Raw genomic sequence first — 23,044 nt, 5'->3', positions numbered from 1 at the left:
ATCGGGGGGGGGGGGAGGGGGGAAATTAGAGGGCCAAATGCTAGTAATTTTAAAGTTAACATTTTTGTTTCTTATGTAATATTCAGTTTTTGAGATTTTGGGTTTTTGTTTGCTCTCAGCTATAATCATCAAAATTATATGTATATAAAAATCATGGAATATTTCACTTTGTGTGTAGTGCTCCAATACTGTATGTATGTCTCTCTTTTTTAAATGAATTACTGAACTGAAATGAAGTTTTCTAGAATATTGTAATTTATTAACATGCACCTGTCCTGTAATAGAAAAACGTAGTTTTCAATTTACATTTTTTACTTGAGATTGTTGCTTAACAATACAGTATGTTTATTAAATGTGGCTGTAGTTTGCAGTGTATTAATGCACTGCCCCATACAGAATTGCCTCATACCTTATTTAACGACAAAAGTATAAACTTTTTGATACAGCTCTCGAGCTGGATCTCAGGCTGCAGTGTATCCCAGTATACTATGTAACTTTAGAGAGCCTTGAGAACAAGGGGGTGGGAAGGCCTATTTAAACCAGCCTCCAGCTCTTGAACCTATTGCTTTAGACAGAGCAGAAAGAACAGTTGAGTCGCAGATATGGCCTGGTGGAGTTTGCTGCGTGGACCGTCGACGCTCCCTGCGAGCTGCCTTGATGAGCTGATGGCATCGGGCGTCCGCAGAAGCAGCAGCAGCATGCCGATGGTCAGACAGGTTTTCAGCGAGAGCCGCAGCAGCATCAAACCTTACAGTGAGATTCCCGGGCTGTGGAAGAACAGCATTGCCAACCTGTACAATTTCTGGAAACTGGATGGCTTCAAAAACCTTCACTGTATAATGCTGCAGAATTTTAATACTTTTGGACCCATTTACAGGTATGTAGGATAAATTATATAAATGGTTAGACCATAAATTATGAGACAGAGAAACATCAATGGCTTGGAACTAGGTCAATGGTTTCAGTATGGTAACAGCTTTGATTCAGTGGTTAAGAATGTGGTCTTTTACCTGATGGTACTATGTTCGATTTTCCCCGGCATCCAAGGTTGGCAAAAGTGCCCTCGGAGCAAGGCATCTAACTCTAATATCTAAAATGTTCCTGAGCTGCTTGAAAGCTGCAAATGCAGGAACAAATGTATAAAAGAAAAATGGTCTTCCGTTTCATTGAACATGTTCCTTATCTGACTTTTCTTCCTTCTCTCATTGTGCATGCAAGAGAAAAAGTAGGGTATTATGAAAGTGTGAATATTATCAACCCAGAGGATGCTGCCATCCTGTTCAAGGCAGAAGGTTCTTATCCCAAAAGGCTGAAAGTGGAAGCCTGGACCTCATACAGAGACTACAGGAATCGTAAATATGGAGTTTTACTGAAGTAGGTATTCTCTTCCAATTCCATGTCTATGAATTGAGCTACATCAGTGGTTTGGACACTTGTAGTTTTAACCCTCATTGGTTTTCCATCAGGGACGGGCCAGAATGGCGGTCAAACCGGGTCATCCTCAATAAGGAGGTGATCTCCCCGAAGATGCTTGGTAACTTTGTGCCCTTGTTGGATGAAGTCGGTTATGACTTTGTGGCCAGAGTTCACAAGAAGATAGAACGAAGTGGACAGAACAAGTGGACGACGGACCTCTCCCAAGAGCTCTTCAAATACGCACTAGAGTGTGAGACTGACACCATCATATGGCATCCAATCGTGTAGAGATGTAGATTGAATCCAGTTTGGATTGACACTGTCAGAGCAGTACGATACTCATCTATAGTGACTATTTGTCCTGTTCCACATAGCGGTGAGCACAGTTCTATATGGGGAGCGCCTGGGCCTGATGCTAGACTACATTGATCCGGAGGTTCAACATTTCATTGACTCCATCACCCTCATGTTCAAGACTACCTCACCCATGTTGTACATACCTCCGGCTCTACTCAGGCGGATTGGAGCCAAAGTGTGGCGGGACCACGTGGATGCTTGGGATGTAATCTTTAACCAAGGTACGACACTCTCGAGAGAAAGAATTGCATCTTTGGATCCTACAGTACCTTCTCCTATGTAATAATGTGATTAGCCCTCACCTCAGTATTGGCTCCCTTGAAGGTTTCTTGCCAGTATACTACTGTACTGGTCACAATGTTCTACCAATCTTCCAACTCTATTGGATAACTCTTACAAGATGGCTGCAGCTTTGGTCAAAGTTCCACCTGCAGAAGTTTTCAACCATCCTGCGTTTTAAGGCTTCATTCGGCTATGCCTTTACTAGAGTTTTCTTAGATTTGTTGTTCAGACAATGCCTATTTCAGATTTATAAAGAATTGTCCTCACATTAGCCATATATTGTAAGATTGTATATGAATCGCCACATTTTCCAAACAGTAGAATTGAAGAAAGGCAGCACTTGTATGTATGCCCTCGACTCTCAGAAGACTGTTTTTCATAGCTAAGTACATAAGAAAACATGGACATACACTATATTTGAAAAAGTATTCGCAAACCTGCCTTGACTCACATATCATCTGAAGTGACACCCTCTTCTTAATTAATAAGGTTTAATATGGCTCCGGTCCACCTTTTACAGCTATAACAGCTTAAACTCTTCTGAAAAGGCTTTCCACAAGGTTCAGGAGTGTGTGTAGGGAATGTAGGGAATTCTTTACCATTCTTCAAGAAACGCATTTGTGAGGTCACACAGTGATGTTGGACAAGAAGGCCTGGCTCACAGTCCGCACTCTAATTCATGCCAAAGGTGTTCTATAGGGTTGGTGTCAGGACGCTGTGCAGGCCAGTCAAGTTCAACCACACCAAACTCTCAACCATGTCTTTATGGACCTTGCTTGTTGGAACAGGAAGGGGCAATCCCCAAACTCTTGCCACAAACCTGGGAGAAATTAATTGTCCAAAAGCTCTTATGCTCAATGCTTCAGAGTTCTTTTCACTGGAACTAATGAGCCAATATTTTGGTCAATTCCATGCTCTCAACTTTATGGGACCAGTTCTTCCATTTCTAACATGGCTGTGGACCAGTGCACAAAGCAAGGTCCATTAAGACATGGATGAGAGAGTTTGGTGTGGAAGAACCTGACTGGCCTGCACAGAGTCCTGACCTCAACCCGAATGAATTAGAGCGGAGACTGAGAGCCAGGCCTTCCTGTCCAACATCAGTGTTTGACCTCACAAATGTGCCTCTGGAAGAATGGTCAACAATTCCAATAAACACACTCCTAAACCTAGTGGGAAGCCTTTTCAGAAGAGTTCAAGCTGTTATAGCTGTAAAAGGTGGACCAACGTCATGTTGAACCTTATGGATTAGGAATGGGATGTCATTCAACTTCATATGTGAGTCAAGGCAGGTGAGCAAATACTATTGGCAATATAGTGTATGTCATAGTCTTCCAGAAAACGTGTTTGTAAGATTTAAAAACAAACTATCAATAAATGTGGCCCACTGTTCTATGCCAAAGCAAGAATCTTTTTGTTTTTTGATGGATATGATAAGATGTTTGATGCCTCGATGGTCAATAATCTTTGGTTTTTATTTGGTTGTGAATGTGGCCTAATGTTCAGTGTCAAAGCAGAGTTGTTTTCATTTTAAATGATATCCTAAGATCAGTAGTCAAATCTGTATGTTCTTTATCAATTATTATTTCCCATTTTGCTGATACGTAGGCAGTCACTAATGATGTGCTGTAAATAGTGGCACATTGGCCTGACTTCAGTGCAGGCAGCGTGGGTTCAGTTCCCATTCAGTAATGGTGTGAACGTGAGCGTAAATGGTTGTCTGTCTCTATATATGCCCTACAACGGACTGGCAACCAGTCCAGGGTAGTCTGCCTTTTGCTCAAAGTCAGCTTGGGCAGGCGCCAGCTCTCTGCGACACTGAACAGAATAAACGGTGAATAAATGGATGGATGATACGATAGCTTTGTGGGAACAACACACTCTTGTCTGCAAAAGTGTATCGTGCTTTTCCTCCTCAGCTGACCGCTGCATCCAGAATATCTACAGGCAGTTACACCAGGAGAGTAGTGATACTAAAAAATACCCAGGAATTCTGGCCAGGCTGCTCATGCTGGACAAGCTGTCTATTGAGGACATCAAAGCCAGTGTCACTGAGCTAATGGCTGGGGGAGTTGATACGGTAATCAGAAGTCCATACAAGACCTTTATAGAAAGTTTTTACTGAATAGGTTTCGTAAACCTTCGTGTGCTGTATGTTTCAGACCTCTATCACGTTGCTGTGGACATTGTACGAGCTGGCCAGACACCCTAACCTTCAGGAGGAGCTGAGGGCGGAGGTGGTATCTGCCAGGGCACAAAGCCAAGGGGACATGGTGGAAATGCTGAAGAAGGTTCCTTTGGTCAAAGGAGCGCTGAAGGAAACACTAAGGTGATTGAAATTTTGGAAGCAACACAATATCAGCTTGTCTCCTATATAATCAACAACATTCTTCCTTGTATCCTTCAAGGTTACATCCAGTTGCAGTGAGCTTGCAAAGATACACAGCAGAGGACATCTTTATTCAGAAATACCACATTCCAGCAGGGGTAAATCATAATATGATATTTAAGCATTTTTACAGAAGCTGATGCCGACAGTGTCTCGGCACATCACTTTGCACATACGAGCTATGACCGAAAGTTCTATGACTGGTGCCACAAAATGTATACAGTCCCCTCCAGAGGTATTGGAACGGCAAGGTCAATTGCTTTGTTTTTGTTGTATACTGAAGGCGTTTCAGATCAAAAGATTAATATGAGACAAAAGTTCAGAATTCCAGCTTTTATTTCCTGGTATTTGCATCTAGATGTGTTAAACAACTCAGGAAAGAGCACCTTTTGTTTGAAGCCACCCACTTTTCAAAGGAGCAACAATTGACGGCACGGCAATTGACCTTGTGGAGGGGACTGTAGCGTCGACTTGAGATACAAGTTCAATTCATTCAATAACGACACTCGTAACTCAAAAACAAATCTCAACTTGTCTTTCCACATTGAAATGAATGGAAAAGCCGTTAATCCATTCTAGGGCTCCAAAAAACACTAACAAAGAAAAATAGCACTCTTTAATATAGTAGTTCATAAAAACATAATGATGGAATAATTTAATAGAATGTAAAAACTGTTTTTGCCATGTTTTTTTTTGTTGTTGCTTCGATTCAATGGACATTGTGCTGCTCATTCTGATGTGTGCACCTTGGCCACCATAAGTTGAGTCACTCGTATCTCAAGACGGGTATTTGAAGTCCAAACTACAAGTTTTCCCCCTCCAAAGCAATCCCACCGGAGTCTGACACACTTTCCCAGTCTTCTCTGCCAAGCCTCCATGCACTCCTGGAAGGATTCTTCCGGAATCCTCCGCAGCTCCGTCATCACTGACATCTTGATGTCATTCAAGTCTTCAAAAAGGGTCCCCTTGATCAACCCCTTGAGCTTGGGGGAAAAAATAAAAAAATAATAATCACATGGGACCAGGTCAGGTCAGTAGCAAGTTTACTCCAGCATGGTGATGTTCCCCTCGCCCAGGCACATTGTCACGGTGAAGCAACCTCAAGATATCCTGCAGGGAACGTTTTCCTCTTCTCACGCACTGAACGAAGCAAATGCAGCAGGATCTCTTCGTAGACGTGCTGGTTGACTGTCTGCCCCACACTGAAGGGGAAAACTCATAGTTTGTAGTGTGGGTTTGAAATACTGTACATCTTTTGTGACACCAGTTTTGAAACTTTTCTGACACACTTTGTATCTTTGTCATGTGTTTAGACCCTGGTGCAGTTAGGACTCTATGCAATGGGGAGAGATCCTAAGGTGTTTTGTCGTCCAGAGCAATATCAGCCCTCTCGCTGGCTCAGGACTGAAAGCCAGTACTTCCGCAGCCTGAGCTTTGGCTTCGGCCCACGCCAGTGTATAGGACGCAGAATAGCCGAGACCGAGATGCAGATCTTCCTCATCCATGTGAGCTGTACTTAAGTATCACCACATTTTGCGATGGGATCCGATACTGTATGAATGGCTGTGTTTTCCCTCCTTTCTTTACAGATGCTTGAAAACTTCAGAGTGGAAAAACAGCGACACGTGAATGTGGAGAGCACTTTTGAGCTCATACTCTTACCAGACAAGCCCATACTATTAACTCTCAAGCCCTTGCACAGTAGTCAATAACATGGCGTCTCTCGACGAACACGAACATGAAGCGTGAGCCATGTTTGTCCATATTTAGCACTCTAACATCCTTAAACGCATTTGTAAATTAACTCAGGATTTTCTTATAAAGTGATCAATGTAAATTAAAGGCACTGTGTGTTACTTCAAGACAAACTATCGACACGTTTGTGTACAATGTACTGTGAGAAAAAGAATATACGGAAACTTCATTTCATGTGAGCAGAGCAAATGTATTTTGTCAAACCAGGGGCAAATAAAATACTACAAATGACACAATACTGTAGTATGTTATTTTCATGAGATGATTTCTTGTGTCCCTGCAGCTACCATATTTGTTGATTATCTATTTGTTGGGGGCAGGTGACTTCTACACTTTTTTTTTTGCCAATATGAGCAATCTAATAAGTCCAAAATAAAATAAAATTGGGAAAATCTTTCCATATCCATTATCAAATAGTTACATTTATTAAAAAAAAATTTAAAAAAATGACAAGATGCACAAAACTGACCAAAGAACCACTACGGACGATTTTCAAGGACGTTAATTGACACATTTGAATCCTTGATCAGGACATCCAACAGCTCAAGTCTTCCGTAGTGGTTCTTCGGTCAATTTTTTGCAGCTTGTTCAGTTTGGTCAAGAAGTCCCGTTTCATTCTCCCATAAGATTTAGAGTTCTTGTCCTGGTTTTGCAAATTTCTTATTTTTATTTTTTTTTACCAGTTGTTATTCCGTTTCCACTTAGGCCTCAAGGGTGTGGATTCTCATCTTCGCCTTCTCCAGTTTACTTCATAAACATGTTCTCACCTTGGGCCTCTCTTGTCCGAAGGTTATAATTATAGCAACGCATCTTAAAATAATACTTTTGAGTCGAAAACAGACTGTAGGGTACCATCCAACTGAAATGTACTGACTTTAGGCACACCTACACAATTGAGCTGTTCTGCCTTTACAACAATAACTTTAAATGGTCTGCAGGGCATCCCGCGGAACAATCCGCCATTTGATTATGATACTGTAGAGGTACCATAAAAATTGTTCAACAAAACTATGAAGCAAAATCCACAAAATGTATGCGACTTTTGGCCCGTTTTCGGGGCTCAAGTACCAGTACACACACAATGTGAATGTAAGTTACCGTTTCAGCTGTACCATTCTCATATTTGCCATTCGACTCTGGTGACCTCGTAACATCTTGCTGATGCTTTTGGATTGTCTGGAGTTATAATGGTTTATATTTTCCAAAGGTTTTCAGCATGGAAATATAGAAAGCTACTGCTTATCGGTATATTAGTATGTGGTGTCTGCTTAGTGTGCTCACCTTTATCAGCGCCTTCTAGAGATGTCTGATCCAGTCTCTTTGCAAGGCCTTACTTGTCTCACCACCCAGTCTAAATTTTAGAGAGCCTTCAAAGCAGCAAAAGGACAGAATTAGCACATCCACCAAATTAGGTGAACCTGCAAATCTAATAAAAGCCAATACAAGATGGGTATCAATGATTCTGGGTTTACAAAGGTAGTATTTCTTACATAGTATTTTCTTTACTATTTTGGCTGTACTTAAGTTGGTAGTAATGTTGAGTTGCATGTTTATAATATTTTGCCCCTCACTTGTTGCTAAACCATAATAGCAGCTGTGCTGTCCAGTCAGCAAGTGTATATGTATATGTTTCTCTTCTTGTTCTTCCCCAACAATTCGATCTGTTAAACTGCTCAGCATGTCGTTTTTGAGGACTGGGTGTGATTAATAATGAAATATATGAAATCTTGTTGTCAGTAGAGATGTTCGGCACATCCTTTCAGCGAAGGTCACATCCTGTCCTTCAGGAGATAAGGGATGTTCTACCTACTCAGCCTATCAGCGTGTCCATGGCCAAAATAAGCTGCTTTATCACACAACTGCTTGGGGGATACAAGGATGAACAAACACCACAGCAAACCACATTCTACATCACTACTTTCTTTCTACATTACAATGAATGACGTGAATGCCTGTGTCAATTATACATTATAACAAAATATTTTTTTTTTTACCCAAAGAACTGGCTGAGGAATTACTGTACTGTGCATAGATTTACAATATCCATTCTTCACCACTAGATGTCTCTTTAACCCTATCTGATAATAAAGAATTCAAAGAGACAATTTATCGGCAGAAATATTGAGCGGCGTCTCCTTATCCAGTGTTTCCCAACCTTTTATTGAGCTAATGCACCTATTTGACATTAGGAATATCTAATGGCAAACCACCAGACAAAAATGTCACAAAATGAATGAATACTGAAATAATGACCATCTTTTACTCTGTGAAATCTGGGCTTGTTAATTTGAAGACAAGGCTGACATACTTGCAGGAAGCCATGATTTATTTACTGTACTAATGGCTACAAGTGGACACACAGGTTTTTTGTACCTTCTGCCATATGATGGAAGAGCATTTAATTGTTCCGCCTGTCACAATACGTCACTGGCATAGATAGATGAACAAAGATAAAGATATTTGTAATTACTCATTTTCAGACAAATTCGGTGAAAGTGGACAATTTCCTGTGGCGCCCATCATGATCTCTCACGACACACGTGCCGCAGCGGACTGGTTGGGAATCATTAATCAGATGTTGGGTTAGTTCTCTCTGAATCTTTAAATCTTTATTCTTTATCTTCTTGACAATTGCATGCTTCACCATTTAGGGCAGGTCCTTTTTATGTCCCTGCATGATTGTGCCCAAGTGCACAAATCAAGATTCATAAAGGTACTGTATGTTTCACTGAGTTTGGTATGGAAGAACCCCATCAAAAATCTTTGTGATGAACGAGAAAAGCGACAGTGGGCCAGGCATTATCTCAGGTCTAACACAACTCACGTTTTTCTAAATGAACAAGTAAACATACAAATAAAACACAAAAGAAACACAGACACACTCTTCTAAAGGTGTGTGTGTGTGTGTGTGTGTGCCCCAAAAAAATGTTCTCTTTCAATTACTATCAATCCCTACTGTAAAATAACAAAAAATGCATGTTGCATGCATTGTATTTGTCAAAAGACAAATGCATCGTTGATTTCTCTCAAAAAGAATGAGAGATAACTGAAAGCCAAAAAAGGACATTAAGCTTCTCATGCATGTAATGGATTCTCTAAGGTTGGGTTGCAAATATATTCATGACTCCAGTGTTCCAAAGTGGATGGGATGGTACCAATCAGTCATGCAAATCCTCAACAGACAGTGGTGAGTGATATACACTCACTGGGCATATTATTAGTTACACCTGCATGCAAACTCCAACAAAAGTGTCTGTATATAAAAAAAAGACGCTTATTTAGATCGACAATGTCAGAGAAGTATTAATTATAACATTGTTCATTATTGACATTTGTAGCTGAACTGAACTGCATCATACCTAAGTGTTTTTATTTATTATTATTTGCACCACAATAGGGGGACAATATTTGAAACAAGTACTCATTCATATTTTTTAATCCTCTGCGAAGAACGCCGAATATTGATTCAGTTTACCGAGCTTGGTTGTGACCGCTTCCATGTAGAGTATCCATATGTATGCATTATACTGCCCACAGGTGGCCATGGCACACACACCAGAAGCAGCATCACAACGTCCAATTAATTGCAGGGGGATGGGTTGGGGTAAATGTGACAAAAAAAGGTTGAATTATTGACATTCGGATTAAATATGTAACAACTGTATGCTTTGATAAAGTACAATATTATATAGTGCTATTTTTCCGATTAAAAGAAAAAAAACTACAAAAAAATTCTTGTTTTTTTGGGGGGGAGGCTGGAACAGATTAGAAGCATTTCCATTCATTTCTATGGGTAAAGATGATTTGAGATATGAGTGTTTTGACATACCAGCGTGGTCACGGAACAAATCTCGTATATCCAGCCACCACTGTACATCTGATTTTGACTTTCTATACATCCTAATGGAAATAACCAGTGTGGGTATCCAACAACAAAGCCTTGTCATCAAGACATAGTCCTTAGGCAGGCAGGCAGTACATGCTCATTGTCCTCTGCTTGCCATGTGTGTGACAATCAAGCTGAACAAACGGTGTTGAATGGAGAGTGAGACCAGGGGTCCAGATGCACGATGAGGGGGTAGGTGCCGATTATGGGATTCCAATCTTAGATGGTGTGGTTGTGACTCCCATGGGACAGTGAGGTGAAATTGAGCATCTAATTGAAAGGGCGATGGATGAGGGGACAATCATGATGGAAGATGAGATGGGGTCTCTGTAGGCATGATGTGCAAGACAGCACACCATGACAAAGTCCCTTTATCTGTGTGTGTGTGTGTGGGGGGGGGGGGGGGGGGGGGGGTCCATGTGCTGCTAATTTGAAGACAAGAGGCGCCTCATTGTCAGACAAACTATCATGAGAGTCAGTTGTACTGAACCATGAACTCAATAATGTTAGCACAGCCAATTGCTTTTTTTAGACTTTGGACAAAGATCTAGTTTTGTCAAACTGAACAAAAACATGCCATTAAAAAGTATTTTGCGAGAACAAGAGGCTAGTGCTGTAGTCGTTCGAACTGCTCTAAGTGCTAGAGGACTCTGCATCTTTTTGCACAATTGTTTTTTGTCAATGTCTTTATGTCCCCAAAGTGTTCTGTAAATTGACTGTTTGTTGTACTAGAGCGGCTCCAACTACCGGAGACAAATTCCTTGTGTGTTTTGGACATACTTGGCAAATAAAGATGATTCTGATTCTGATTCTGATATGCAGAAATACACTGCAGACCCTCAACAAGTTACATCAACTCGAGTGCAATCAGTGTGGAAAAATGCTAATTTGATCTTTGGAGGCATTTTGCCTGCTGCCTGCAAGCATCTATTTTAGCATAATTCATCCCCACTCGTGTGTGGCTGTTCACTAATGAAACATGCGTCCATGTATGTAATCACCTTAGTTTCTAGCGTGTTGATGATCCCTGCCGCGTGGGCGTAGGCCTCAAATTCATACAAAGCAGGGCTGTATTAGGAGCATATAATTAGTATAAGAAATCAATGAATACATCTATTTATCATATTATCAGTGAATAAAAAGTGCAGTTTGTGCATATTATTTTGGGTTTGAGGTCTGTGCCACTGGGGTAGGCTTTGTAATCAGGCAACAGAGCATCATGGGGTGGAAGATTGTGCCCAACCATATGAAAGGGACATACATGTTTTATAACAGATTAAACGATCTATGATTATGTACATGCACACTAAGCGGTGCAAAGGCCCACTTGGAATCACTGTGTGTATATTATTAGGGATGCACCGATACCACTTTTTGTCAGACAGAGTACGAGTACTGATACTCGATAATAATACCATTCCGTCTTTCAATTACAAGCCCCAATTCCAATGAAGTTGGGACGTTGTGTGAAACGTATATAAAAACCGACTATAAAGATTGTTCCAAAATACAAACTTGGCTCCGACCTGGGAAGTATTTGTCATGTGGTATCGGTGTGTAGTGTCGGAGCAGATAGTAATACTGGTAATGGTATCAGTGAATCCCTATTCTTCTTCTACCGATGAATGATTCACTTTTTGTGGCCCTCAACATACCCGAAATCCTGACAATACTCCCGGAAAAATGTATTTTAGGGGTCCTAAACACAACCGCCCAAAACTCACTCAGTGGTGGCCCCTGGAAGGTTTGAAAAAAATAGCCCCCAACACTAGTTTCACCAATCGACCCGAAATTCGATGGACCTATTATAAAAAGTGCCCATACATGAAATTGAACAAGAAGTCACCCGTTTTGGGTTCAATCAGCCATTTTGGGAAAATTCCAGGGCTCGTACTTGGACAACTTCTTACGGACCAATCCAGAACCCCATCGGAAACAGGTATCCTAGACAGATGGGCGATGCTAAATCGCCAAGCTTTTTTACCAATGAGGAAGAAGTTTGATTTCGAGGATTGGACATTAAAAGGGGATGTGAAGGCCCACTCATCAATGATTGCAGTTATTGTGCTTGTCGTTGCGCTGGGCTGCGTCATACTACGACATATGAGGCAAATATTGTGGTTATCTTAAAACAAAACAACATTTCTGTATCAATTTTGATCACAATCCTTGTAAAGGCAGCATTTCTTTGATACAGCTCTTTGTATGGGGACTGCCTAGTGCAGTTACAATTTCTCTTCATTACAGCACACGAATAAAACCACTGTACATCACTATGCACACAGTGCCTACGCATCAACAAGAGAGCTCTTTGCAAATAACCCCGATGTCCTTCAAGGGTCAGCATTGCATACACTGTTTACGTTGTCAGCCATCACAGATGACATGAAGAGATTCCATGGAAGAGAGTTATTTTGTACCATTCAGACATATACTGTATAATCATCCTACAGGCCGGAGCACAAACACACCCACGCTGGGCAGAAGTGCCTGCCTTTACAGGTGCCAAGTTGCAGAGATTTTGGGTGTTTTTGAGGCCTTCATGTCGTGACCACACGTGTGAACACGGTGAATAGGAAGCCCCTGTCCTTTCATGTTTAACATTGAGTCCGTAACCACAACATCAGATGTAACACCAAGGTGATTGAGGCAGGTTATCAACTTGTATCACGTTTCACATTGGCATCAGAACAAAGCAAAAAAAAAAAAAAAAAAACAGTCATTGTTTCTCAGCTGAGAGTCGGGAAACTAAGCGTCCGTTTTGAGTCCGGAAGCAGCACTTTCAGATCAAATAGAGAGGATCCAGCTCTGTGAATACAATCCCCAGAAGAACTCACATGGGCACTAATGGGGACTGTTTAATGACTGCTGGGTGATGTGTTGATCAGCACCTGTGGCTCTCTCCATGGAGACATTCCCAGTTTCACTCACTTCAGCAAGAGACTGTAGTGGGAGACCGCAATTGTCGTTGAGCAGGAGGCCAGTCGAGTCATTTGAAACCAAAATGACACTCAGTAGTGTGCCAAAGCCAGGACAATACTAATTTACATCAGCATTAGTACACCTTTATATAAATCAACCTTTTGCACGGACAGTAACGCTTGATTTTCTTTGCATGCATTGCAATGTAACTAAACAATGACCTCAGGGAAGGTAAACAAAAATATGAGTCTGAAAAGCTTTCATAGATCAAGGGAAGCCCTTAACGCCTGAGGTTGTATGATTCAGAATTTGACCAACATTTTCAGGACAAATACGTCATATAATGTCAGCATATTAAAGAAGACCTCAATTCAACACGCGTCAAAGAATTAATTCTTCAGCTTTTTTGCAACACTTATTGCCATAGAAATACCAGACTCCACATGGGGTGTGGAAAAAGAGGGCAGAAGAATAAGATACACCAGGAGTTATGTGAAGTAAAACTCACATTCAGAGCAGTAGGAAGTCAGTTTTTTTTAACATGCGTGTGAGAGTCAATGTAAAAAATAAAAAAAAGTCAGATGTAAATCACCTTAGCATTATGCCATTATCATTTTTTTTTTTACATTTTGATATTAGCAGTGGTTACATTGAACGTAGAGTTAATCAAGCTTTTGAGCCCAGAGTTGATCACTTCAAATTCCATTTTATCCTATGGGAAGAATTCGTTCAAAATTTGAACAACTCTTAGATTGCTCAGGGTTTCGTTGTAACTGCTGGCAGCAAAACTCAGATCGCATCGATTAATCGCAGAGCGACATCCTTACATTGAGCTCATATGCTTATGCATTTTGAAAGCTAAACTGTGCTGGATCCATAATACTCTTTCTTGGGTGAATCATTAGACACATATTGATGGTTAAATAATGCATGTGGGGGCAGGGAGGCAGAGTCATCAATGTACTGTCAATACTCCTGGCTCTACTCCTAAATACTCCATATTGTTGTTTTAGAACCGCCATGGCCAGCACACTTCATCTAAGTAGAGTTAAACCAATAGCTAATGAATTAATATGGCTCTTTCAGTTGTAAGAATTGAAAAAGATTACACCATCCACAGCATGACGTATACCTGCAAAATCAAATGATATCCCACACATGAAACATTATGCCTTTACAAAGACAATAAGGCTCAGTTTTGATTGATTAAATAAATAGGGTGACTAAAATATTAGAAACACCTCTTTTTATGTCAAATTAATATCACCCTGACCACGTCAATAAAAGTGAGCATCATTATTTTTTCTCTCGTATTAGATGGTGCAGGTGTACCGCATGTAGTGTGTTCTTTCTTTAGACAAATATTGTCATAACTGAATGCTTTAATTCATGATCAATAATTCACAGGTTGCTTGCAGCTATGTGCTTTGCAAGAACATTTCCAAACCTCCTCTACTCCAAAGAGAGAAAACATGTAAAAGGGGAGAGTCTAATATCACATTATCATGTACGCAATTGCCCAACAAATTTACAAAATCCTCCGAGAGAAAATGATTCACGTTCCCATTTTACCGCCCGTGTTCAGAATGCTTTTGACCCTGTTACATATAATCAGTTGATTGCCAGGAAGCAGCACGTGGGCTGTGCTCCGCCACGAAAGACGGGTGGGGGCTCAGGGGTCTCTGGGAGACAGTGTCTACATCTTCTGCTAACATCATCAGAATTCAGCACACAGCCCGTAAAAAGCAGCAAATGGGCTCTTCATTGGAGTGACAGCTCAGAGGCTGCTGCCACACAGAGCTTCAATTAGCCTGCAAGAACAAGGCAGCTCCCAGGGGATTTGTGCAGCAGCCCACCTCCTCGCACACATACTCTACCTTTCCTGCCCACTTGCTTTCAGTTGTCTGCCTTCCTCCCTCACGTGACCCCAACATCACACCATTTCCTCTTTTTGCACTTTTCACCTCAGTGTCCTTCCTTCCCTTAATAGCACCATCCTCCAGAACCCTCCTGTGCCGCCATCAACACATGACAGCCCGAGTGGAAGGACTTGTCGAGTGCTAATGGACACAGAGGGAAGAGGGTGAAGGCTGAAGAAATGCCTCATACAATACATGACACAAATTCATCAAAGTGGAGTTTCCCCCCCCCCCCCCCCCCCCCCCCCCCCCCCCCCCCCCCAACAAATATTTTAATCATCTAAGGATCGTAAACAAATACATATGGTGGACGAAAAAAGTGTTTGAATGCCATTTCTTTGTGATAGAAAACAATTAGACCAAGTTAAATCGTTTCCAAACCTTTTCCACCATTAATGTGACCAAACCTGTACAATTCAATTTATTTTATTTTTTAATATTTTCAAAAGGGGAAGACAAACAACGAAAATGATGTGGTTGCACAAGTGTGCACAACCTAACTGGGATCTGGCTGTGCTCAGAATAAACAAATCACATTCGAACTTGTGTTAAAAGGGAGTCCCCGCACACATCTGCCACCATTTGAAGTGCCTCCGATTTACCCCAAATAAGGTTACGCTGTTCTAGTACCATTTTCTTTCTAGGAGAAACCTGAGGTTTTTGTGCTAACACTGATGGTTATTTTGAACTGTGAATAATTCCCTCCCTCTTGACCAAAGCCCCGCAGTTCCAGCTGAAGAAAAACATTCCCAAGCGTGATGGTGCCACCACTTGACGTCATTGTACGTATGGTGTTCTTGAGGTGATGAACAGTGTTGTGTTTGCACCAAAAAACATACCTTTTGGAATTATGGCCAAAAGGTTCAACCTTGGTTTCATCGGACCATAACAAACACGTGGGAAAATGTGATAGAAATATTTATAGAATATTTTATGTCTATAATGTTACCACTTGCATGCATTTATTATTTTGAGTTTGTATTAGCTGAAAAACTGAAACTTTCCCACAAATGTGTGGCAATATATTTCATTTTAGCAGCGGCAAAAAGAGTGAATGAATTTATTTGAAAGAAACCATTGTCACCAACAGAATTGCTTGTGGTCAGATAAGAAAGAGGCATTTGCTCTGTATAAGCAAAAAGTATATTTTATGACAAAGCGAAAGTGTGTGTGTGTGTGTGTGTGCATTTGCGTGCAAGAGTGTGTGTGTGCATGTGTGGTTTGAGTCAAGGACAATGAGCAACTTGGATTCAAGGACAATTAGGCTGACTGTCAGCCCCCATTGAGCACTCAAACTCAAGGCTTATCAGTGAATCAACATCTGTCAGTGATGATTATGCTGCCATGAGGCGGCCAAACATTTACGTCAAATAAGGCTTGGCCCTGACTGTAATGAGGCGTGAGGGCGATGAGAGCATCCAAGCACACATCTCAGTCAAAATAGTTGAGTCATATGACCTTCCCACGCACACGCAATTTCAGAATGAACTTCTTGGCTCATACCACTTTATCGTCCCACTTACATCTAGATTTCATTTAGCGTCACTATTGCCAGAGGGCACCAGAAGTGCAATTAGTAATGATCATTCTTTTGATCCTGTTATATAAGAAAGAAAAAAAAAAAAGCTTGTATAAAATTGACTGTACTGTAGTATCATCATAATTCTGATAGCGGAAATGATAGCGGCCAATATAATTGCAAATATACATGTCAGTGTTAAAATAAAGAAATGAATCAAAGCCCATTATTTGGCTAGTCTACAGTTTGTTTTGTAGTGATGACACTATGCTGTAAATCAAATTTCTGTGCCTTTCGCAATTCAAATCAAACATGCACCGGATGCATAGCAGAGCCTCAGGGGACAAGGAATTCATCTAAATCAGAACCTCGAGCTCTGCCAGCTGCTGGCTGGATTGCAGTCTACAAGGTGTGACGGTACATGCCAATGCTGCTTATTTACCCATCGGCTCAACATCACCTTTCCAAAATGTTACAGCAAGCAGTTACTCAATGAATAACACAATTGTTGACATTCACAAGAACCAGCTCTGAGACTCACAGACCATGTTTTTACCCGAGGTAAAAGCATACCTTGAAAAGTATGGTGACGACAATTTTGTGTACAGTAGAGTGAACCCTGAATATTTGCGGTTCAGCATTTGAGAATCCACATATTCCCAAAAAAAGTTTGGGTGGGGGAGGTGTAATTTATTGTCCATTATTCGCTGAAACACTCCCATGAATATTCACTGTTTTCGTGTTCAGGCCAAAGCAATGAAATGACTGCTCTGCCACCATCTTGTGGCATCTTGGTGCCAAGGAATTACGTTTGAGTGAGTTGAGGAGCTTCACTTCGACAAAGGTTGTGCTTTGCCATCTTCTTGTGGCATCTACAGCCAGTTATAAACCTTTCTGGGTTATAAACCCTTCCGCTATTCGCGGCTGGGCTAAGTCCCTATCACCCAAGAACAGAGGGTGTTCAAAGAAAAAGCTCATTTAAATAAATAAATAATTGAAAACACAAGTTTTAATTACTTAAAATGCATGCATGCAGCTTTTAAATCATGCATTTTGTAAAAAAAAAAAAAATATATATATAATAATAATTATAATAACATTCAGGCACTGGTTAAATGCAGAATAGATTATACTGCACATACATACATTGTCCAGTTTAAGTACCCTTACCTATACTAGTCAGTAAACTGGCTAAAACATTTTTTAAAGCAAATATTATTCGCGGTGATAGGGACCGCGAACAGCAAAAATCCGCAAATAATCTCCACCCATTACAATTCCCATGAAAAAAAAAATGCATGAGTAGGGAGGAAAATATGGCCAATAAGCGGTTTCTGCAAAAATAGTTTTTATTATTTTTTATACGTATTATTATTATTATAATTATTTTAAACCGCAAAGGTGAATCCACTGTACGGTGTTTTCAGTACCGCATGTGTGTCCTATTTTTAAAGTGTGTTGCACCATTTTTGTAGTTTTCACTTTGATATTGAGCTTTCACAGGCGTAGTGACACTGGTTTTCATTCAAAACAAGGTTTGAACATACGAATATATGCACAATAAAATAATGAGTCATACTTATGGGAAAAATAACACTCACACCCTGGCGTGTTTGCCTTAAAATTAAAAGCACATTGCCTCAGCTGAGAACTAGGCAGAGAGAGGGAGCGATCAGAATCAGAATCAGAATCAGAATCATCTTTGAGGGAGTGGTAGGTGTGCCTGGTGTCTAATATATCATTCGGACTTCAGCAGTACTGTCACTTGGTTTGAATTTACACCAGCAATCAGACAAGTGATGCTCTGATGTCCACACCCAGCCTCACGCCCCTTCCTGAAAACACGCTCTTGAGGTCAGAGGTCGCAATGATGTGATTGCAAAGCTAAACGACACCACCCCTCTTCTTGGCCTGTCTGGGGATTAATATCTAGAAAGCATGCCAGTCCTAAAGTCACTACCTTGATTCTTTATCCAGCCAGAGTGGGGAAAAACAGGTCAGTGGAGTAGCTGGTCAATGTACCAAATAGAAGACCACATAAATAGTTCATTGAATTGTGGAGATAAAATGCCTACATTTAAAGCTCCCATGCAACCTTGCAAAGAACAATGAATCACGTGCAGGGGCTGAATAAATGACATTAGCGTGGGGTCCTTTGGAGGGTTAAAGGCTTACATTAACTTCTCGTCGATTGATGGGAGTGAAGGCATGGAGAGGTGGCCATATTGTACACGCCGGGCACATCACCTAATCAGATAAGGCCGCCAAATGAAGACATTAACCCTCCAACCCTTTTTTTTTTTTGTGCTAGACAATGCTGTGCCCGTCCCAATGGACTGCTGTGCATAAAGGCACAGATTATATCCCATTAGCTGGGGCCGAGCTGATACAAGACAAGCAACACAATAGCTGACACTGCCAAACAGCCCTTTTGTGAGGCAGCGGTGGCAGAAGCGTCTGCATCCAGAAGGGAAATTTAGCAGAGGAGGGAATAGAAATGGCTTTCTCCGCACATTTCTACTCCAGCTGTGGCTTGAAGATATGGTTTCTTCAAGGCACTTCAAACACCCCAACCTGCACGCCACAGAGAAGCCACCCAACTCCCTGCATCCCCACAAGGCTCTTATCAGACAGCAACAGGAGGAAAGTGAGGTAAATGCGAGACACTAACAAAAAAATAAGCCTGTAAGCAGCTTTCTAAATGACTTTGTGGTTATTGGATGTCATGGACTTCTAATAAGAGTATATCTGGTTACTGAGATGGCAAAATTCTCAATATTTGGCCGCTGAGAAATGCCTCTAAAATGTTTTCTGTTCTGTGAGATTTTCGATAGAAGCGCATTTGCATTTCTCCCTATAAAGGCAGTGAAAACCGTGGGTTGCAAAGGCCCTTGGTGTGTTCAAGGTCTCTTGAGATTGCAACTCTGACTGAAATGTCAACATTCACTGCCCCAAAGCCGCCGCCCACCTCGCTGCTCCATGCTGCTTTTGTCTGTCAAGGACAGCTTACGTCTCTCACACGACTCGCCAGTATTCAAGTCAATGTACAAGCACATGATAGCCCTCGGTGGCAGCAGAATATGTTTAGGTAACGCAGCCTATAAGGACTTGCCTTAGGGACCTCTGCAGACAAAAACATTACAATTGAGACTGGGTAGATAGATACGAGTCGGCTTCCCAACACGGCCTCGGTTCCCTTGAGCATGACACCTCGTCTTCTTCCCAACTTTTCTGTATATGGGGTTGCCATTTTGGATGAGCCTTATCCAAATGTTCCTGTTAAAGGTCTTGTTTATGGTTCCTTTCCATATAAGTTCGAGGTTTTATGGATCGATGCCCTTCCTGTTTTCAATCCTCCATATTCATCTGGGTTGTGACCAGCACTGAGTTGGGCTGACTTGCCCCCCACCTCCCCCAGCGTCTTGGTTGCCTCTGAGCAAGACACTAAAGCGCCAAAACGGCTCAGAGACCCAACACTTTGACCTGCCTTGTCAATTTCAATTTCAATCTCTTCAGAACCCTTCATGCGTGTGCATTGATAAATGGGGGGGGGGGGGGAAAGAAAAAAAAAACCTTTAGTTATTAAAATACTAAAGTACTTGTGGGGAATATTAACAAATTTGGGAGGATGTCTCAGTCTACAAGCAGGCACAGAATATGCAATACAGAAAGGTGAAAGGAATCTACATTCATCCATCCATTTTCTGTGCCACTCATGCACTAGATATCATTCATAAACTAGAATTAGGAAGACATAAACTGAATAAAATACAGTACATGAAAAATCGCTGATGGTAAATTATCATCATATTCCCTAATTAGTGTGTCTTTGCAAGCTAAAACTACATTGAGCAGAAATGTAATCCATAGAGGAATTGGCGAGTGTTAATAAATGTTTAAATCATCCACTAGGTGTCACTGTGGACACACCTCGTCTCATTTCAAACTGATTTGTGTTCAGAAGTGCTGCTAGGTTACTTTGCGCGCTCGGATGGACACGCACACAAGCACGTGTCGGTGCTGCACGGTTGCAATGTGTGTGCATAGCTATGTGTGCAGGTCCACTACTCGCATCTCGGTCTCCAATACTCCCAAGACAACAGTGCCCGGCGGCTCACAATTACTGCATATAGTGCACCTCTTTTGGAGTAGGACTGCATATATTATTCTGTATCTGAACCTCAGGTCCCGCCAATAGGGAGTGCGACATCCAATAAAAAATACATGTAGGTTACTGTTAATATTGAAAAAGCAGACAAAAGGAATATTCAGAAATCCCACACAACCCTCATACCGCATCGCTACAAATGATAACAGTGTTACAGAGATTATTTTTATCAAGATTATTTTAGCAGCAATATAGGGTGGTGGTGTAGATGATTGCATGCAAATAGATCACAGATGGGTAACACCATTGGAAGCTCCCTGTTCTTTGCTTTCCTTTCCCCCTTTTACATTGGCACTTCTAAAGGCAACGTGAAGGTATGAATTAACCTGTCTTCTGCTACGAAGCCTGTGTTTGCTCTGACCGACGGGAGAAAAGGTAATCAGACTCTTTTGAGGGCAGCCTTTGCACAAAAATCAATAGCATATAAGAGGGCATGATGAATTTGAAATTTGTGCTCAGAGTGGATATTGATCAGCCTCGGTCAAAAAAAAAAACATGTAGATGTACAATGAATGTGTAGTTGAAGCACACACGCACGCACGCACGCACACTGCTTAAATGAATACAAGGCTTGCCGCTGAGATGATGTCCCCCATATGTTATTATCCGAACTCCTGCAGCCTTTCTCAACAGTCCGGATCAAATTTGGGCGACACGGAGCCTGATGCTTAACGGAAAGGACAGCTGGGTGTGGTGTTCTTGTAGGACAAGATGATCTTCTGGTTTGCCTCTAGCAGGAGAGATGGATCTGCCTCTGCAGGTCCTTAGAGATGTTGGCTACTTAATACCAGCAATGTCAATGCATTAGCGCTGCTATCACATTGCTCAGCACTAACAGATATAGCACATCCTGATTACAGATGAGACTCTGTAGTCCCATATTAAAGCACATTAAAGAGGAAATAATATGGTGGCCACATAATACCCATCAGCTCGTATCATGTGCAAATCAAACTGCAGCAGTCCAGTCTCCCTTTGGTCCATCGACATGAGACCTGGAAGCTATACTCCAGACTCCTATGTAATATCATTAGGAGCGGATACACTGATATATAGCTGTTGCCTGTGATTATATTTTAGACTAAGAGGTTCATCTGACCAAAGTTCACTGCTACAGTGATTTCCGGGCATAAACTAGTTAGCTAGAAAATACTTTAGCGTTAGAGATGTTTTGGTTTGTTTTATGATGAGGGAAATTTAAATTGGAATATCTTCGCATTTCTCAAGTATTCATGGGACTGTAAAATAATTCTACCGTGCACCCAGTCATGTGGCATCAATTCCTAACCCTCAATAACAACATAAAAATACTGTATTAGGATTGGTCTTCATGCAGTGGAAGCTTTTTAAGACGCTGTAAAGTGAATTCAGTGAGTTGTTTCTAAATACATGATACTGTACATTTTTGAAAATAATAGCTGAAAATTTGCAAAGACTAAGAACCATGTAGTACTCATTTGTGGAGCTATAGTATTGACCTGTTTTTCAATTTTCCTGATTGTTTGGAGCATGGCTAAATCGGGGCCCAGTGACACACTGCATGAGTTGTCCAACGCCCACTATTAAGAACTTGAGCATCTTCGTTCGCATCAGTGGTTACCTGGCGCAAGTGCTTCGGGATGGCGTGGCCGCTTTAGAGCGCCTCGTTGCCGCGACTTAAAAAGCCCCGGAAGGATATATTCAAACCACTGGAGGCTTTAAGTGGATATATTTTCACGGCTCAAAGATGTAGTTATCGATACATATAAGAAACACGCTGGATGAAGTAACGTCAATCTTTATTTTTTTGATTGACAGTTGAGTGGGCTGTGGTTTCAGCAGACACATCCACAGCATTTGGGAGAATGGCTTGAATTTTCACTATTTTGAAACCTCATTTTATGGACTTGGTGATTGATTTATTTATTTATTTTTTAAAAATCATTCAAATTTGACAGAGTTCTTAACAACACTCTTGGTGTGTCAAATTTGGAATTCACTTTACAGGGACTTGACAATTGCTTCAAGTCACTAAAACTTGGAAATGCCTCAAAAGATCTCAGCATTAATGAGCATTAAAGAAATAAATGCTACATATTTTGCATTTTCTTCAGCTTCCAAAGGAAGGACCAACCTCAATTGAGGAGGTTTAAGAGAAAAGAAGAACACTATACACCAGAAGTGACTGTGAAGTGGACTAAAAGTGTTCCAGCTTCACCATGATCTTCTTTAAGATAACAGTGAGATTTGCAAATCTGTGATGTAAATTATCTTAACAATATGCTTTGTTGCAAAGTATTATTATTATTCGTGGTTAGCTTGTTTTTGCACCATTCAGAAAAATGCCCTGTACAGTTTACAGTATACGATGGTGACCATTTGACATCTTGTTTCATTTCTGTGGTAACTACCACAGAACGAACTACCAGAATGATAACTGCCTAAACAGATT

At 41.1% G+C, this 23,044-nt stretch overlaps 1 protein-coding gene across 1 annotated transcript; it reads left to right on the top strand.

Annotated features, from left to right (window-relative positions):
• The first annotated feature begins 75 nt into the window (after positions 1-75).
• LOC133402345 (cholesterol side-chain cleavage enzyme, mitochondrial) lies at positions 76-6,435 on the top strand. The gene is made up of 9 exons (XM_061675921.1): positions 76-877; positions 1,219-1,374; positions 1,467-1,666; positions 1,791-1,994; positions 3,975-4,135; positions 4,218-4,384; positions 4,464-4,542; positions 5,758-5,949; positions 6,034-6,435. Exons 1-9 carry the CDS (start codon positions 603-605, stop codon positions 6,154-6,156), a joined length of 1,557 nt encoding a protein of 518 aa, XP_061531905.1. The 5' UTR covers positions 76-602; the 3' UTR covers positions 6,157-6,435.
• The last annotated feature ends 16,609 nt before the right edge of the window (positions 6,436-23,044 follow it).

The sequence above is a fragment of the Phycodurus eques genome, chromosome 5 (genome assembly GCF_024500275.1).
Source record: "Phycodurus eques isolate BA_2022a chromosome 5, UOR_Pequ_1.1, whole genome shotgun sequence".
NCBI classification, from domain to species: domain Eukaryota; kingdom Metazoa; phylum Chordata; class Actinopteri; order Syngnathiformes; family Syngnathidae; genus Phycodurus; species Phycodurus eques.
This window is presented reverse-complemented; position numbering and strand designations above follow the sequence as displayed.

Coding starts and splice junctions, on each gene's coding strand:
- LOC133402345 (XM_061675921.1), top strand. CDS start 603: ATGGCCTGGTGGAGTTTGCTGCGTGGACCGTCGACGCTCCCTGCGAGC. Junction 878..1,218: donor ACTTTTGGACCCATTTACAG/GTATGTAGGATA, acceptor TGTGCATGCAAG/AGAAAAAGTAGGGTATTATG. Junction 1,375..1,466: donor AAATATGGAGTTTTACTGAA/GTAGGTATTCTC, acceptor GTTTTCCATCAG/GGACGGGCCAGAATGGCGGT.